The following is a 20,317-nucleotide window of genomic DNA, read 5'->3' on the forward strand; positions in this document are numbered from 1 at the left end:
TTTCATATGATATTACCTACAGGTGGCAGTCAGTATTCTACATTTGAATTGTGACTGTAAAAAGATAAGGTATTGAGTATTTTCAACTACTGTAGTCACATGTAATTTACAATCTGATTACTATTCTCTGATTCCAAAGCAAAGTATTAAAGGGACAAAGTCGGCCATTTTTCATGAATTTTGTTTGATACCAGAGACTATTTATATTGTTTGACATGTTGGAAAATATTAAATGAATGGGTGACCATGCATATATTCCATCCCGGTTTTAAACAAGATAAAAAAAACCATCGCGAGAAAGAATAAATGGTCATGACCATTAACTCAGCTGTTCACTGCTGTGGGCATCTGCGCGTGGAAAAAAAAAACACACAGTGACACGTCATGCCTATAATTATATGGCTTGTGATTGAGAACACAGCGTTTGGGATTCTCCTACTATCGGTGCCGTTTGCTGAAGTTACATTTTGACGGTCAGCTTGGCATGCAGACCTTGACTACCAATCTTGTTCTTCGATATACCGTTCTTTGCTGCATAAGAGCACATTTTTCGAAAGGCATTTCAAAAGCCTACAAGCTGCAGCAATCGCAGAGCAGTTGGCTGATGACAGTACCAATTCACAGTCTCTCTCACTGTGATCTATTGCCTAAATAGTGGAATTGTTTTCGTTGAGTACGTCCATGTAGACTTGCCAATTCACTCTGGGCATAGAAATATCAAAACAAAGTAACATGAAAGAATAAACTTCAGCAGACTGTCACGGCAGTGTTGAGGTGATCGCAAGATTGAAGCAATATACTTTGGCAACTGACGCGTACATTGTGGGTAATGCATGCTTTGTATGCCCGGTCCACTGGTCATGACTGCTTGAATTTGCCATACGATATTTTTTCAATACGGCGAGACATACTTCTAATGTTTTCTTATCGCGTCTAAATGAAACAACGGGGAGACAAATAACTTCGTCCCCTAGAAATCTAATTCACTCCCGGGTATATGTTTGAAAACCGGGCTTCGTCCATACAAAAACGTTCTGCAGTAGTTACTACATGTAAGCTCTGCCATGGAGCAAGAAACGCTCTATGGTTCTGCATGGCAGGGCTGAGTGTCGTGTTACCAGCTATAGGCCTCCAGTTGCTAGTTTGGTGCATGTCTAGGGGAATCAGTCTTGTGGTTTCAGCTGTACCAGCGAACACAAAGTTGTACAGATAAAGGTAGACTTGCTCCAAGTCTGTGGGCATACAAGGATCAACAATGAAGGACTAAATAAACATAGCAGACCGACGCACTAATGGGGTTGTTGCATAGATCGAAGGGTGAACACCTTCCTTGACCAGCTTGTAGCTCAGCTGCCGAGGAAAGCCAGGCGACTGGGCCTCTCTAAGATAAAGGTTCAAACAATGAGTTTGTGTTCATGGCATGAATTTTACGGTATTCACAGAAAGTATTGATCAAGGCTGATTTCCTGTATAAGCGGCTGTTTGTATTTGTTTAGTGTTCTTGACTTTGGGCGAACCATCAGTCAGTGCAGCAAACACTGCAAAGACTGCCATGCGATGCGAGTGACCGGAAGACAAGGGCGACTGCTGTAATTTGAAATCGCAGTCATTGCCATCCATGTATTCACTTATGGTTCGAAATAGCTTTTAACTGTAACAAATAATTAAATTAGGTACTGAAAAATCCCCCGTTCAATAACACTTGCACAGAATGACTTTGTGTGTCAGTAGGTAACCAACGATCGATAGGACTCGGCGGTGTCACAATGTCACCAATGTTCAGTCGCACCTCCAGGTGCGATGTTTCAAAGTTCAACAAGTGATCATCTGGATCTCTTTGTGTTTGAAAAAAAACCCACAGAATGGCAGAAAGATGACCTCAATAAAAGTCTACGAAGATGTAGGTTTATGATCAAGATCATTTGCTCACCATAAAATGCAAAGAAAATGTATTACTCTGCAACTGTTTCACTATCAGTATCACCGTAGCAATCTTACATGGTTTTTATTTTATCATAGAACCATTGGGTCTTTGGTTTTATTTCTGTTTCACAGTCTGTGTCATTCGATAGTAAAACTAACAAGCACATGCCCTTTTAATTTTCACTATTTTACAGTAGTTTGTTTCGGCGTGTGCTCCTCATTATCCATTGTACTGAAGTTTGTATGAAGGTTACAGGCCGCTCACGCACTCTTCCAAACGATGATCTGAAGTAGTGTGCGTAGTAATTCGTTATAAGCTTATGTGATGGGGTTCACCTATGGTGGTTAATTCAAATCACCTGGACGCCCAGACCAACATCGAACATTGCTATAAAGAGCATGAAGGCGGTTTTTTATATCCTTGAAGCCATCTATGGTCACTATTTGGGTCGAATATTGATTTGACTGAGGAATTTTGCTATCGAAAAAATTTGTAGAAAATGGCCGACTTTGTCCCTTTAATCATCAAATGAAACTCACTAAGAGGGAAGAAAAGAGGGAAAGTGAAAACAGAAAGAAAAACAAAACTGAAATACCTGGCACTGAGGGCACATCCATATGCCAGCAGGGATAGAAGTTAAAGGGGGATCTAAACAACCAAGGTGATATACAAGGCTGCAAGTATCACACATCAATAATTCACCACTTTGTTTACACACAGCACAGATATCCTCATGGCCCTATATGAGGCAAGGAAATAATGGTGAAATAAATACACACAAATAAAAGAAATAGTAAAATGCATGCACTACAGGTAAACATTAAGAATGAACAGGGATAGATGGGTACACAGGGAAACAAGAAATATTATTTTGAAATTTATGAAGAAATTATTTGGACATGCTTGTAATTTCATCAATTAAACCTTGTACTTGAATTTCACTAAGTTGTTTTGAATTTATATTCCAAACTTACAAGAACATTATTTGATCAATTATGATTGAAAGAGACTATTTGGTAGAATCTACTTTGTAAATAATTCATCAAAATTCACAAACTTCCTAACAATTGTTTACATTTACAAAAACACTACAATAAACACCTATTGATGGGTAAAGTCACCATCTTTTGACATTTATGTTGATCAGTTTTGTGTCACATAAAAAATTGTCTATATAGGGAAGCATAATGAATTATCCAAGGATTTAACCCTTTGCACCCTGAGCCCCTAGTACTCTATGACGTCATCAGACATTTCTGTCCGAGCCGGGTTCAAAGGGTTAAAAGATGATGTACTTATCAAACACACTGACTTTGCACCATATGCTGCAGTTAGCTGAATTAAATACTTCTCAGGTCTACACATCAAATGATGGCAACTTTGTGGCACGGTTTTTCTTGAGAATAACCTAATTTTTGACAAGGTTGCTTTTTCAATACAGCAACTGATTGACTGTAGGTATGATGTTAGTATATTGATGATGGAGTTGTTGGAAAGATAAAGGAATTGTGGTGTTCTTGGTGAGTGTGGTTTATACCGCTATACTGTTGGTCATGAGGGAAAAAAGTGTAAAACAGAAACAAAAGTAAGGCATGCATGTGAAAAGGAAACAAGGTTTGGTAGTAGTGGCAAGTGAGATGTTAAATACAATGTAGACAGTGGAGTGGAAGAAAGTCATACAACTGCAGCCACTATCAAAGGGAAACGGTGGCATCTGGTCAACAACCTTTGTATTGGCTACATAATTCCCTTCACAGTAAGTGAGGCTACCCACAATTCCCCTTGATTTGCACACTCAGACATTTTTTGCTAAAGGCTTTTTCAATTTTATCAGTTTCTTAAAAAATTTTAACTTATAATTTAAGTTCAGGATTATTGGTTAAAACTATGTTCCAAAATTATTGATTATGTTTAAAATTCAGGAGTAAATTGGATGAGAAGTCGATGTTTGGAGGTGCTCAAAATTGTGTTACGTGCAGAGAAAACGAACAAAAGGGTGAACTCAGCAGTTAACGTTTAAACAAAATTTATTACGAAAATAAAACTAATTGCTAAGTCAGGGATAGAGTACAAGCTTTAAAAGTGTACAGACTACTTATCTCAGCTGGGACGGCAAAGCTCCAGTCTCAGAGTTGTAACAGTCAGTTGGATGAATGAACAGTCCTTTGGCTTGCAGGCTTGAAGCTGCACAAAGTCCACAGTATAAATCCAGCGTTGGCAGTGAAGGTCTTGAAAAGTCTTGAGAATGACTACTGCTGGAGTTTAGTAACACACAAGAGACACGATCCCAAAAGTCTGACTGGAAGCTGTGCACGTCCCTTTTATAAAGGCGTGTAAGAACAATCTAGAACTTTTATTGACATGCTAATTACTGTTCTAAAATTATCTCCCTTACACAACTAATCAACTTTCCAGAACATTCCAAACATGACTAATTGAATTCAAGGTTGTGAGGTCATCAAGGGCAGTGACCTTGGGAATGTTCTAGACTAATTGAACTCAGGTCATGATGAGTGTGGGGGAAATGACCTACATAACACACCCCCTCTTCAAAAAAGAAAATTTTTCAAAGAAAAATCTTTCTTTTACAAATGTAATCTTGAAAAGGATTTAAGTACTCAAATTTTGTTTTACTCTAAAGTAAAATTTCTTGAAAGTGAACAACAATAAAATTTCTTGAAAGTGAACAACAATAATTTCTAAATACGAGAGAGACAGTCTGCAATTAAATTGTCTCTGCCTTTGATATGTCTAATGTCAAGATTAAACTCCTGTAACATTAAACTCCATCTTAGCAATCTCTGATTTTTGCCTTTAAATTTCTGCAGAAAAACAAGAGGGTTGTGATCAATATAAACCACTATTGGCTGATTTGAAGAAGTAACATAAACTTCAAAATGCTGTAAAGCTAATATCAAAGATAAACACTCTTTTTCGATTGTAGAGTAGTTTCTCTGGGATTTGTTAAATTTGCGTGAAAAATAGCAAACAGGATGATCTATACCATGACTATCCTCTTGCAATAAAACAGCACCAGCAGCCGTATCACTAGCATCTACAGCTAATTTGAATGGCAAAATGAAATCTGGTGCAGACAACACTGGGGCACTTTGCAGTATGGCTTTAAGTGTATCAAATGCCTGTTGGCATTGCTCTGACCAAACAAACTTTACTTTCTTTTTAAGTAAGTTAGTCAAAGGCTCAGTAATTGTGGAGAAATTTGGACAGAATTTTCTGTAGTAACCAGCCATACCGAGAAAGCGCATCAGTTGTCGTTTGCAGTTTGGTATGGGAAAACTTGAAATGGCACTGATTTTGGCATCAACAGGTTTTACCTCACCCTGTCCTACAATATGTCCGAGGTAAGTTACCCTTGCCCAACCAAACTCAGATTTGGCAAGGTTGACAGTCAACATTGCTTTGCTCAGTCTCTCAAAGAACTTCCGCATGAGCTTGATGTGTTCCTCCCAGGTGTCACTATACAGGACGACGTCGTCAACGTAGGCTGCACACCCGTCTAGCCCGGATATGACGTCGTTGATCATCCGTTGGAACGTTGCCGGAGAGTTCTTCATTCCGAATGGCATCACCTTGTACTGGAACAATCCGTCTGGTGTAACAAAGGCGGATATTTCACGAGCACGATCCGTCAGAGGGACTTGCCAAAATCCCTTCAGTAGGTCAAATTTTGTCACATACTTGGCTTTTCCCACTCGGTCGATGCAGTCATCATCCTCGGGATTGGGAAAGTGTCTGTCTTTGTAAGGTGTTGACCTTCCTAAAGTCCGTGCACATACGATAACTGTGGTCTGATTTGGGAACAAGTATGCACGGCGAACTCCAGTTACTTTTACTGGGTTCAATAAAGTCATTGTCCAGTAGGTATTTGACTTCTTCCTGGAGATATTTCGCTTTTGTTGGATTCAGTCTGTATGGATGTTGTTTTACAGGCTTACTGTCCCCAACATCAACGTCGTGATAGATGACGTTTGTCCTCGTTGGAACACATCTTGAAACAGGTGTTTATATTCATGGAGCAGTTCTTTCACCTGTTGTTGTTGTTCTGGCTGGAGGTGTGCCAACTTTGTAGACTCCAGCTTCTCCAGGATTTCTGAGTTCTGAAGCTTGACCGAGCCCAGCTTTGAGTTTAGAGTATTTTCACTCAAGTCAGTTTCAGTATCACTATCTTCATAATGGTTTGAACTGACTGCACTGACAGGCTGAGTTATAGTAGGATTATCCCTATCCAAATATGGCTTAAGCATATTTATGTGACATAGCTGTTTTTGTTTACGCCTGTCAGGTGTTTATTATGATGTAATTTAAATCACTCAATTTCTTATCAATTAGATATGGCCCAAAGTAACGAGCATGGAGTGGTTTTCCAGAATTGGAAGTAGAACAAGAACCTTTTGACCGGGTTCAAACTTCCGTTTTGAGGTGCTTTTATCATATTTGGTTTTCATTGACTGCTGAGATGACTCAAGATTTTCTTTGGCTAATTCACATGCTTTAGAGAGTTTTGTACGAAAATCTGAGACATATTGCAAATATTCAGACAATCATCATCGTCTGATAGGAATTTCTCTTTAACGAGCTTGAGTGGGCCACGGACTGTATGTCCAAATACAAGCTCAAATGGGCTAAAACCAAGAGACTCTTGAATTGACTCTCTAACAGCAAAGAGCAAAAAATGAATTCCTTCATCCCACTGCTTCTCTGTGTCAAAACAGTAGGTCCTAATCATGTTTTTCAAAGTTTGATGAAATCGCTCAAGAGCACCCTGACTTTCTGGATGATAGGCGGATGACCTATACTGTTTAATGCCTAGCTGATCCATTACTTGTTGAAAAATTCCAGACATAAAGTTGGAGCCTTGATCAGACTGGACACATTTAGGGAGGCCGAATAAGTGAAAAATTTGACTAAAGCTCTCACTATAGTCTTTGTCTTTATATTTCTCAGTGGTATGGCTTCGGGGAACCGAGTTGATGTACACATAATTGTCCAACATGTACTCATTTCCTGATCTTGTTTTTGGTAGGGGCCCAACACAGTCTATTAGTATCCTACTAAATGGTTCTTGAAATGCAGGAATTGGCTGTAAAGGGGCCTTTGGAATAGTCTGATTTGGCTTTCCTACCATTTGACATGTGTGACAAGTTTTACAGAAATGTGCTACATCCTGCCTGAGATTAGGCCAATAAAAGTGACTGAGAATTTTATGATAAGTTTTCCTGACTCCTAAGTGACCAGCCCAGGGGGTTTCATGGGCTAGGCGCAATATTTCAGCATGGTAGGGCTTTGGAACCACAATTTGATGTTTTATAGCCCAATCGTCATCAACCAAAACATCTGGAGGTCTCCATTTACGCATGAGAATACCAGATTTTGTATAATAGGAAACAGAGCTATCCGAAGTTTTACCTTCATCATCTACCCTGTCAAACAAAGACAAAATATCTGGGTCTTTGTGTTGTTCTGCAATGAGATTTGATCTAGAAAATGTCTGACTTTGGTCAGCAGAAGTTTTACTGGAAGTTTCAAATCCACGAGGGATAACGGAATGCTCCGTGTCAAACACCTGACTGAGAAAGGTGTCATTTAAGTCAACATCCGTGACATTATTTTTGAGAGTATTTTGATTCTCAGAAGTTTTCTTTGACATGGCTCGAGTAATGGCACATGATGGGAAAAGGCCGGGAATTTCTTCCTCTATTGGCTCTGGATTCTGATCTAAACTAGGATTATCAGTCACAAGTGGATTAGTAATGACCTTGTCCCCAGCAAGGTCGTTTCCAAGAAGAAGGTGAATCCCTTCAAAAGGCAAAAAAAGGCCTAATACCTAAAGTCACAGGTCCAGAAACAAAGTCCGAAGACAAATAGACATTATGGAGAGGAACAGGAATGTAGTCATTACAATCTACCCCCTTAATAAGAACTTTAGAACCTGAAAATGACTTTTCAGAAAACGGCAGGGTATCTGCCAACAAAAGAGACTGGGAAGCCCCGGTATCTCTTAAAATTTTGACAGGGGTAGCGGAAGAGAAATCACTAGAAAGTGATATAAAACCATCATGAATAAATGGTTCGAAAATACCCATAATGCTATCTTGAGAAGAATTGACCTTGACCTCATTAATTGGGGATAAGAGGGGTTTAACCTCAGAAAATGTGTTGCACACATTATTAGACTCTAATTGAGTTGATGAAGAAATAAAGCCGGTGGGCTTAGATCCACTTTGACCACTTTGACCTTCACGTTTTCTTTTCAACTTGAAACACTCTGACATTAAATGGCCGTCTTTCTTGCAATAATTACAAGAAAGTGTACCGAACTGTTTGTCAGAAGGAGATTGAGACTTGGGATCTGATGATGTGGAAGTGTTACTTGAATTTTGTGAACTGTTGTCATTTGATTTCCTACTTTCCTTTGAGAAATTCTTGGATGAAAAGGAGGAGTTAAATTTACCTGCATTGTTTCTGTATGAAAAGGACTGGGATGGTTTGCTGAGAAATGAAGATTTGTGGGTCAATGAATAATCATCGGCCAAACGTGCAGCGACCTCCAATGTATCTGCCTTTTGTTCATTGATAAATGTCTTGATGTCACTCCGGATGCACCTTTTAAATTCCTCAATCAAAACGAGCTGTCGTAATTTGTCATAATTCTGACTGACCTTTTCAGAAGAACACCAACGATCAAACAGTTGTTCTTTTGTTCGAGCAAATTCAACATAAGTTTGATCCTTCACCTTCTCACAATCCCTAAATTTCTGACGGTAAGCTTCAGGCACCAACTCATAGCCCTTGAGAATTAATTCCTTCACAGAATCATAATTTGAAGCCTGCTCTACTGACAACTGAATGTAAATTTCTCTGGCTTTACCCACCAAAGCACTCTGCAAAAGCATAGACCAGGACTCCTTAGGCCAATTCAGACTCTGAGCAATTTTCTCAAAATGGAGGAAATATTTATCAACATCCTTTTCTTGGAAAGGGGGAACTAACCTGAAATGCTTAGTGATGTCAAACTTGTCTGAAGGGAAGAATTTTCCTGACTGTCCAAGCTCTAAACGTCTCATTTCTAACTGTAGTCGATGTTCTTCCAATTCTCTCTCCTTTTCTCTCTGTCTTTCTTCCATTTGTAATTCTTTCTCTCTCATTTGTAATTCTAGTTTCTTGATCTCCAAATTTGTCTGCATTTCTAATTCTAATTTTCTGAGTTCAGAGGTAGACTCGGGCTCATAATCTTTCAGGGTGGATTCCTCAAATTGGCCTAAATCAACTAGATGTTTGGCAATACGGTACTGTATTTCCCTCTTGCGCATAGATCTTTTGACTTCTACTTTAAGGAAATTAGCCAGTGTTATGGGGTTGTCTTTTCTGAGGGAATTAAATGTGTCCTGATCAAGGTCATCCATAAATTCGTCTGGTTTAAATTCCGCCATGATTAAATTTCGCTGAGTTCACAGTATACAGTAGTTTTGAAAAGGCTGTCAAATGTTGTCAAACGGCTCAAAATATTCGTCTCCCGGACGAGCCCCCAATTTCGTTACGTGCAGAGAAAACGAACAAAAGGGTGAACTCAGCAGTTAACGTTTAAACAAAATTTATTACGAAAATAAAACTAATTGCTAAGTCAGGGATAGAGTACAAGCTTTAAAAGTGTACAGACTACTTATCTCAGCTGGGACGGCAAAGCTCCAGTCTCAGAGTTGTAACAGTCAGTTGGATGAATGAACAGTCCTTTGGCTTGCAGGCTTGAAGCTGCACAAAGTCCACAGTATAAATCCAGCGTTGGCAGTGAAGGTCTTGAAAAGTCTTGAGAATGACTACTGCTGGAGTTTAGTAACACACAAGAGACACGATCCCAAAAGTCTGACTGGAAGCTGTGCACGTCCCTTTTATAAAGGCGTGTAAGAACAATCTAGAACTTTTATTGACATGCTAATTACTGTTCTAAAATTATCTCCCTTACACAACTAATCAACTTTCCAGAACATTCCAAACATGACTAATTGAATTCAAGGTTGTGAGGTCATCAAGGGCAGTGACCTTGGGAATGTTCTAGACTAATTGAACTCAGGTCATGATGAGTGTGGGGGAAATGACCTACATAACAATTGCACACTTGCTAAGATAAAATTATAAGCAACTAAGATGTTCTAATCATACCACCTGTCAGACATGCAAATTTCCTTTGTTACGAACATTAAAAAAATCAATACCCTTTCTTTTGCCAGCACAGATGCAACTTATTCCCTTAGTTTCCTTGAAAATATTGTGTATGGCTGTCAAAAATCTATGTCGACAAAATTACAAAATTGCTATCTCCTCCGCGGAAAAGGGGTTGATCTTCTCATTATTCATTATTCAGTAAGAAATTAGAAAATTATGATTATCAGAACTATGTTGCCAGATTTTGTAATATGGACTGAGTTATTCTGTGTACAGAAGAAATTTGCTTCAGTTTAGTGAGTGATCTCCGTGTGTACAGATCATGGAGAGTTGTGGGTAGCCTCACTTACTGAGCCCTTGTTGTCACACACTGTAAACAACTCAAAGCTATCAGGCAGCCATTTTGAAGTCATGCATGAGCAAAACTGCTCCAAAGCTACCATGTAACTGCTTGTGAACAACAGGAATGGGATTTTGAACTTCGTTGACAAGGTTAAACAAAGTTATTTTGCATAGTCACTTCTTGTATTTCATGATATATTATCACCAACCGGGAACTGGCTGCTCTATTAAAATTTACCAGTTCTACGTACTAATTGGTTTGTTGGATTAAAGAGTTTTACAACAGAGGTTACTTTACAGAAAATATTGCAGTTGCATGCCCTTCTTCTTGGTCCATGAACTATGATAAGGAGAAACAATGGCACTATCTATGATTAGGAGAAACAATGGCACTATCTATGATTAGGAGAAACAATGGCACTATCTATGATTAGGAGAAACAATGGCACTATCTATGATTAGGAGAAACAATGGCACTATCTATGATTGGGAGAAACAATGGCACTGCTATGTCACTGGTACTGACTGTGTACATCTTACAGTGTACTTCTATTTACAGTAGATCAACAAATTCCAATAATTCACTTTGATTCAAGAAATGCCTCCTAATATGGTAACCATCTAACTTACATGTGATGGAATATATAAAGAGGTAATCACTGAGGAAGAACTTGGTATGTCTAATATTTGAGTACAAAGTCTTTTAAACAACTTACGGCAAGATCTTTATAAGCAAGTAACATCCTTGTTATTTTGCTACCTGCACAATGAAGGTTTAAGTTTACAAATTGTAGGACTATATGTAATAAGCTACCCAGCAGTTGATATAGCTCTGCTGTGAATTTCAGGATTGGCTGAATGTAACAATATGTCTTACAATATTAGAATCAACAGAAACTTTTTTTGTTAAAATATGATCATTTGAAACAGTTACATTGTCCTTGTATAAAGATTTGATGGAATCTGTTCATGAATATCTAAGTAACCGTTCCAAAATTGGGAAAAATCACAACAATGGCCATCTGGCGGCCATATTGGATAGTATCATAACACAAATTGACATGAATATCTATGATATTGTACACTGATTGACCTCATAAGAACTTTGAATGAAGTCTATTTAGGTATGTCTGCATAATGGCCGTGGACGTGATCAATTCGTGACAAAATGGCTGCATAACAGCCTTATCTTGATTTTGGCATTTGCATATTTATCAAAGAATATTTTAGCAATTTTTAATTACATTAGTTCAAACATGTCTGGTAATGGCTACCAAAACATACAACAATCATAAGAAAACGTCCCTCAGGCAGCTACATTGTATCATACCGCAACAAACAAGTCATTGACAATGACATAGTCCCCACTTGTAATAGGAGTATTAGTCTTGATGGGGCAGGGAAATGTGGTCTTTAAGAAGTATCACTGGAGTGTATATGTTGAGATCACATAGGTCTATGTCGTTGTTCCCAATTTGAAACACATGAGGCATGTCTAAGTTATGGTTCTAAATCGGGAAAAAAGATCAGACCTCTAGCTGTATTGGCCAGCCAAGAAATACATATGCGCATAATAAATGAGGTACAAGATGTGACATCTTAAGGTCTAATATCCTATCAAAATTGAAGGGTATAGAACTTGTGATTACTGAGATATGCATATATATGTATAATCAAGGTCAAAGGTCATCAAGGTCACATGACATTTTGAAAATAAAATTGTAATGCTAATTAATCCCTGTATGCCAAAAATCAGACCTCTAGCTCTATTCGCTTGCCCAGAATTAGACATGTGCATAATTAATGAGGTAAAGCGTGTGTTGTCATAAGGTCTCCCATCCTACTGAATATAAAGGACATAGCACTTGTGGTTACTTATATATTGACATAAATGTATATTTCAGGTAAAAGGTCATCAAGGTCACATGACATTTGGTCAAAAAATTTCTATCCTATAGTTATCCCTATATACCAAAAATCAGAAATCCAGCTCTATTCGCTTGCTCAGAATTAGATATGCATACCAAAAATCAGACCTCTAGCTCTATTGGCTCGCTCAAAATTAGATATGTGCATAATTAATGAGGTACAATATGTGGCATAATAGGGTGTCCCATCTTACCATATATGAAGGGTGTAGCACTTGTGGTTACTGAGTTATGGACAAATATGTATATTTCAGGTCAAAGGTCACCAAGGTCACATGACATTTTGTTTGAAAAAATAAATTTGCTAAGTTATCCCTATATACCAAAAATCAGACCTCTAGCTCTATTAGCTCGCTCAAAATTAGATATGCACATAATTAATGCGGTACAATATATGGCATAATAAGGTGTCCCATCATACCATATATGAAGGGTGTAGCACTAGTGGTTACTGAGTTATGGACAAATATGTACATTTGAGGTCAAAGGTCACCGAGGTCACGTGACATTTTGTCAAAATATCTGAGATATCTGCGTGAGGGACATGACCCAATTTATAAGCCCCTTGGACTTCATCCGTGGGGACTAAAAACGGTGTTACTGCATCCTTTTTTGCAATATGAATACAATGAGAACTAAATTTTTATTTTACTTGGCCTTATACATGGGATTCTATGGAGAGCTGACTTATACATGGGAGTCTATGGAGGTGTAAACTAAAAAGTCCTCTAACACAGCCAAATTTGATCACATTGTGAAACAAATCGACATGCATCTGTATGGGGTAGAGTACTATCCTTGTGCAAAGTTTGAAAGAAATTGACCTGGGCATGTCTGAGATATCTGCGTGAACGGACGGACAGACATGACCAAACCTATAAGTCCCCCCAGATTGTGTCCATGGGGACTAAAAATGACATAAACACACACATTGAACATTGAACTTGTATGTTTAAATGAGATCAGTTAAGGCAGGGCTGAGTAGTGGCTCTGGACGTGAAAAAATTGCAACAAAATGACCACCTGGTGGCCATATTGAATCGTATTACGGCATGGATTCACATGCATATATTCCTCATAATACATTGTCTTTCCATTAACTTTGAACGAAATTGGTCTCGGCATGTCAGAGTAATGGCTGTGGACAGGCAGAGCCAAAGCTGTTTGCTCCCCAAAACTTGCCAACGGTGACCGATGACATTTAGTACTAAGCAAGATATTCACCATTGATGTCATAGAGATATTCAAAGTTGTTTCACTGTCTGCATTATTTGTGTTGTTCATATATTTTACAAAATACACAACTCCGGTATTGTTAGAGTGGCAAATAACCATGTTTACCTTTGTGAATTTGTGTTTACAGAGTTTTAGCGATTTTTAGCAATTTAGCTCTACATCCCTGACAGCAGAGCTAAAAAAATTTGTATTGCTATGATATAGCTACATTATTTCATAGCACGTACAACTTAAATTGCTAATCACAATGGATAAAATATTGTACTTGTACATGGAAATACGGATAGTTTTCAATCGGATTCGAACCCACAACATACGGCATCAGTCGCCTAGCTGAGAGGCCACAGACAGACCCGCTCGGCTAAATCTCCACTCCCAAAAAAGAGTGGTTCAATAGCCGGCTAAGTTGTTACATTTTTCTGACTGAGACCGCTCAACACGTTGTAGAGTTCGTGAAGCACTCACGCACGCATGCTCACTATCATACATCGCACATACACACTTTATCGAAGCGATGAAACGAATTTCATCGCTTTAACTGGGCGAACGATAACCTCGGGGACAATTCTGTCCACCAGCAGTGTTACCAACCAAGGTTAGAAAATACAGATAGTTTTGAATCGGATTCGAACCCACAACATACGGCATCAGTCGCCTAGCTGAGAGGCCACAGACAGACCCGCTCGGCTAAATCTCCACTCCCAAAAAAGAGTGGTTCAATAGCCGGCTAAGTTGTTACATTTTTCTGACTGAGACCGCTCAACATGTTGTAGAGTTCGTGAAGCACTCACGCACGCATGCTCACTATCATACATCGCACATACACACTTTATCGAAGCGAAGAAACAAATTTCATCGCTTTAACTGGGCGAACGATAACCTCGGGGACAATTCTGTCCACCAGCAGTGTTACCAACCCAGGTATGGAAGTACTTAAAGTATCGATTTGTTTGTTTTATTAGAACCATAACATAAATAGATGATTGTTTCGAGTGCACTTCAGTTATTTGAATCTGATTGGCAGCTGTTGATTAATGACTTTTGTCTTTGTATTTGATTGAAAACAGGTCACATCATAGGCTATGTGAACTGCCTGAATTTTTGTGAATGACACTGCCAACAAAGGGAAATACATCTGGAATAGATCTTTATCTTACTTGGTATTAGATTTCTAACAAGAATATTATCAATGAACATTTCACTTATTTTAAGGTATAGTATTGTTATTGACAAACTTTGTTTGATGTCAAAGATAATTTACAAGCTAGTTTTAGGCTGTTGACATAGCTGTATATTAAAATGAGAAGTCAAGAAAATCACATGTGCTACATACAGTACACACATACGGGGCATGGTAATACTTCATTATATAAGCCCTTTATCTGTGCCTATAACACACAGAGTTCTATATTAGAACAATAGTTCTTTTACCAGTTCCACGATGCAGTATGTGTTAGGGTGTACAAAATGTTACTCATAGAACTTTTTAGCTGTAGGGTATATGTAAGATATGTTACTTGCAGAACACTATGGCAGGTTACACCCTGACCTACATTTTCATTGCCAATGGATACAAAATAAACAAGTTTTTTGGCATTGTAAATTTGTGCCATTCTTGTAATGCAATCCATTGTTCAACACAAAATCGGTATGTTTTTGTTGTTTTGAATGTGTATATGGTGTTTGATACAATCACAGCAATGCATTTTGGGATAACTGGGAAAAGGTCCATTACAAGAAATCTACTGTAAGCCTAAGTGTGGCATGCCAGTGTGTCACCAAAGCCATTGTTGGAGCAATGTAATTTACTGGAAATGTTGAATACGGCATTGAAAATGAACAAGTTTTTGTAAGAAAGGTGCGTGGTGTAAATGTGTGACTGTCTTTTATTTCTTCTGGTGTTATTGTATACAGTCAAATCTGTGAAATTAAGTTTACACGTACGCTGATAAGAACTCTTTGTTAATAAAATATTCTGTGTTTCTGCAGACAATTTGGTAAATTTTGGATTGCTCGTGTAAAAAGACAGTATGTGAATTCAGCTTTTAGTTGGTTTATTGTGATAGTATGGTTCAGTATTAAAAGCAAATTAAAACTCATTGTGGTGAAATTTAATAGTTTATTTTTTAATACTTACATCATTCAGCTGTGATTTGGCAATTTTCACTGAACACTGATTAATAGCACAGTTTTCATTATCTTCTGGTGAGCTAGGTCTGCTATCTGAAAACTTTGGAGGACGACCTTAACAGGTCAAAGAAAAACAAAAATCAATATCAGTTACTGAAAATTCTGATTCTATTCAGTGGCTCAAATGTACCAAACAGATACACTGAAATAAACTTAACTGATAAGAGACAGACTCGTGTGTCCCACGATACAATACATATTATGTTGTATTTACGTGGCAACGTTGTCATTGCATTGTCATTCTCACTGGCAAGGCCAGGGCCCATGAGGCTGTGAGAAAATTGTGACACATCAGTGTTATAATGGACCCCTCAGCTAGCATAGAAGGTTAATTAGGTATCAAAGGGCTTTAAATTAACATGTAAAATATGGGGACAGATGAATAAATGTTAGCATGAAGATTACTGAAAAAGTAGCATGTAATTGTTTTGTTATGATGTCTCTTTCACAAGCACAATTGTAAATGTGAACATTGGCAATATGTCCCCATTTTTTATAATGCTTTGTCTCAGTGTCTGAAATTTCTTCAATGACAATTGCTGATTTTGTAAATTTTTTTCTTTGTGGGTGCCAAAGCTATGGGGAAAACCATATATTATGTCAGAGACACAAATGTTGATATTGTAGCAGTAACCCACTTTGATGAAATGTGCACATTTAATTTGGAAACAATACAATCTATACTACTCCTGCCTGAGTGGCTTGTGCTTTGCGCGATGCATTGTAGTGTTGAGTGGTTTGTGCTTTGTGTGATGCATTGCAGTGTGGTTGGTGATGCTAAGACTTTGACACATTTTGACTTATCAACATCTTTCAGGCAAATCTTGTTTAGACATGTGTTGTGAATTGATAAAACGTTGTCAACAAACCTCTCCGTTTCCTTTCAGTGGTAGGATGTGCACTGAGATATGATCCAACATGACGCTTACGCTATGGAAGTAAATGAGATATTTAAAATGTTAATGCATCATCCACTATTTATTACGCTGACATTTCATGAATTTTTTGTTGTAAAAACCTTCAGAATGACAACTGTCTGAGAACGAGTGAGGCATGACATTTCCCATATCTTGCACACGGACTTGAGGCATCCTGAAAATACAGATACTGTGATTACTGTGATAGGTCTAGCAGAATAATGGTTAAAATGTCAGATCATCCTAACTTTGTTCAAATGCTGGAGTAATACTGACATTGTGTGTATGATGACATTTTCACAAGCATGGGTGATGAATATATCAAGCGTAACTAGTGATACTTACATCAGGTTCATATTGACCATAGTTACTGAACTGTGGATTTGCTGTACTTCTTCGTTTCCTTTCTGTTCTTTTACTACGAATTTCTTCCAGAGTTTTTGGTGTGATAAGTCCCAATGCTGCCATGAATTCCACTTTCTGCACATTACAGATGAAAACAATCAACTTAAATTTAATAGCTGATATCTTGTGGTTTTGCTTAGCAGAGGCTATTCATTTTGCGTGAACGGTGGTACAATAAAGGATTGATGTTTTTTGTAAAATAATCGCAATCATACCAATCCATAATCCAATGACATTAGGTCAGAGTTCGTAAGACAATAGTTGTAAACATAGACACAAAACAGCACAGAACAGACTGTAAATAGACGGTACACAAACAAAGTCATATTCATGAAAGAAAGATATATGGACCTCAGGCCAGAAGACCAAGAAGTGATGTCAGGTGTTTCGAAAATAGTAAGCGTATCCTGCCACACATTTACATTGGTAAAATTTGATGACCAGGGAACCTACATCTGATTTTAATCAGATTGGCTCGAAACCAACTCGCCCGTTGTTTGAGATTACACGTTCATACTGCATACCTTGTGTTGTAAATTTACCTCTCCTGGTTGTCGATTGAGTCTGTAAACATCAATTATGGATGGTAGAATCGAGACTGTCTATGATTTTATCGATTGGAACAAAAATATTTTGATAGATTGACTAACACAACCAAAGTTTTAAGCATTTACTTCAACTTTAAAAACTAAGTCATCGCCTTTCCTTGACATCACCGTTTTCCTTGAAAATGCTCCATTAGTCAGTATGAACGCTCAGGTTTGCCTTGGCCGTACTGCCTGAGAGATGGCTACTTCTTTAACTATTTTTTCAGTTTTGGAAAAGATATCACAAACTATTCCTTTCAGTGCACAGTGCAAGTCTGTCTACGTTTGCTAGAAAAATATTTGTTGCCTTGCCCAACAAATTGAATTCAGGCGAGTTGGTATTGGGCGAGCTGAAATCGGGCCAGTTGGTTCTGCGTAGTTTTAAAAGGTACTTGGTTTGTGCTGGGTAGATTAGAAGCAAAATGTAGGTTATCAACACCATCGATGATATGCCTTTTTTATCATTGTGTTGTCTCATTTCTCTGTAATTTTTTGGTGATAGCAATTTGAAAATAGTAATTTCTTGTCCAACGATCGTTTGATGTAGCTCTCAGAATTTGAAGTACAAAACGTCGACGTCACTGGCTGTGGGCCAGGCCGTGGGAAAGAAGTCATCGTTGATGACACAGTCCCCACTTGTTAATGGGTACTTTGATTACAAGTCCTCAGAGAGAATAAAGTCCTCTTCATTAATTAGGTCTGTAATAAAAATACTTTGATACAGATGGTACTCAATGGCCAAGAATGAGTTCCATGGTGGTGTAAACATAAAACCAATGTAGGCCGTCATCCTAATTACAACAGGTCATTAAATGAGTAAATTAGGAATTAATCGACAGGATGTTGCCAAACATTTTTGCATACTATCCTAACACTAACAGATTATCACCCGTACCATATTTCATAAAGTTTGATGCACTATTTACAACACTAAGAGATCAACATCTGTATCAAGTTTCATCAAATTTGAAGCAGTATTTGTGGATATATCACTCTAATTAGGAAAGTTCATTACATATGCAATGACAAAATTTAATGACACTAATACATGTCTTTGTCACTGTGAAAGCAATGTGAGCTTAAACATCTGTACAAAGTTTCATGAAATTTGACGCAGTATTTCTTGACATATCAGCCTAATTATGAAACTCCAGTAATTGATATGATACTGCTACATGCCGTGAAACCAGATATGAACTGAAAATGCTCACGTGTTTCATACAGTTATGTGTAAATTTGAACCTTTGCCACATGTTTGCAACTTCATTGAAAGTATTATGATCAACATAATGAACAATAATCACCGCCGATTAATTCTCAAAGGTCATGAAGTATACAAATATGTAATTAGCTGAAATAAAAATATTAAAGTTCTTTGACTGCTGTCATTGTATCACCATTTTATATAGCAAGTGTAATTACCATTGGCCAAGTCCTTCAAGCCATATATGCCGAGCTGTGAAAGCTCATTAGATATGCAAATTGTAAATTAGCTGACATGAAAATGTGAAATGACTTTCGATATTGTTTTAACCAGGTATAATCATCAATGTTGTCATGTTTTGCCAACTTTGATAAAGTAAATCCCAGTATATATCCCTAATAAGCAAAGTTCATTAAATATGTAAATTAGGAATTGACTTAAGTAAAAATGCTTAATGATTGTCAATAATGTTGTATCATGGTATCTGCAATAAATGTAGCAAGTTTTGTCAACTTTTGGTCAAGTCAATTCAGATATATATCTCTAATTAGGAAAGTTCATTAAACATGCAAATTAGGAATTGGCTGAAGAGAAAATGCTTAATGACTTTCAATAATATTGTATTACAGTGTCTGAAATGTACATAGCAAGTTACATCAATTTTGATCGAGTCAATTCAGATGAATATCCCTAAGTATGAAAATTCATTTAATATGCAAATTAGGAATTGGCTGAAGTAAAAATGTCTTTTGACTTTCAATAATGTTATATCACAGTATCTTTGATGTATATAGCAAGTTTCAATGACTAAAATCAAGTTAAATTGTGTTGCTAAGTTATCCCTATATACCAAAAATCAGACCTCTAGCTCTATTGGTTGGCTCAGAATTAGATATGCGCATAATTAATTAGTACAGGATGTGATGTCATAAGGTCTCCTATCATACCAAATATGAAGGGTGTAGCACTTGGGGTTACTTAGTTATGGCCATATATGTATATTTGAGGTCAAAGGTCATCAGGGTCACATGACATGTTGTCCAAAAATTGTATTGCTAAGTTATCCCTATATACCAAAAATCAGACCTCTAGCTCTATTGGCTGGCTCAGAATTAGATATGTGCATAATCAATGAGGTACAGTATGTGATGTCATAAGGTCTCCCATCATACCAAATATGAAGGGTGTAGCACTTGTGGTTACTTAGTTATGGCCATATATGTATATTTGAGGTCAAAGGTCATCAAGGTCACATGACATTTTGTCAAAAAAATTGTATTGCTAAGTTATCCCTTAATACCAAAAATCAGACCTCTAGCTCTATTGGCTGGCTCAGAATTAGATATGTGCATAATTAATTAGGTACAGGATGTGATGTCATAAGGTCTCCCATCATACCAAAT

General features: G+C 37.6%; 1 protein-coding gene across 2 annotated transcripts in view; it reads right to left on the reverse strand.

The window, feature by feature from the left end:
• The window catches only part of LOC139149933 (PHD finger protein 21A-like), a 72,117-nt gene that overhangs the window by 26,556 nt on the left and 25,244 nt on the right, over nt 1–20,317 (reverse strand). Inside the window, exons 7-10 of one of the 2 annotated variants that reach the window (XM_070722392.1) lie at nt 17,064–17,198; nt 16,671–16,731; nt 15,749–15,855; nt 2,520–2,663 (exon numbers count right to left, since the gene is read on the reverse strand). In XM_070722392.1, coding sequence (XP_070578493.1) covers nt 2,520–2,663; nt 15,749–15,855; nt 16,671–16,731; nt 17,064–17,198 — 447 coding nt within the window. The remainder of the gene's footprint in view (nt 1–2,519; nt 2,664–15,748; nt 15,856–16,670; nt 16,732–17,063; nt 17,199–20,317) is intronic. The other variant, XM_070723147.1, reaches the window with a different exon arrangement.

The sequence above is a fragment of the Ptychodera flava genome, chromosome 1 (assembly GCF_041260155.1).
Source record: "Ptychodera flava strain L36383 chromosome 1, AS_Pfla_20210202, whole genome shotgun sequence".
Lineage (NCBI taxonomy): Eukaryota > Metazoa > Hemichordata > Enteropneusta > Ptychoderidae > Ptychodera > Ptychodera flava.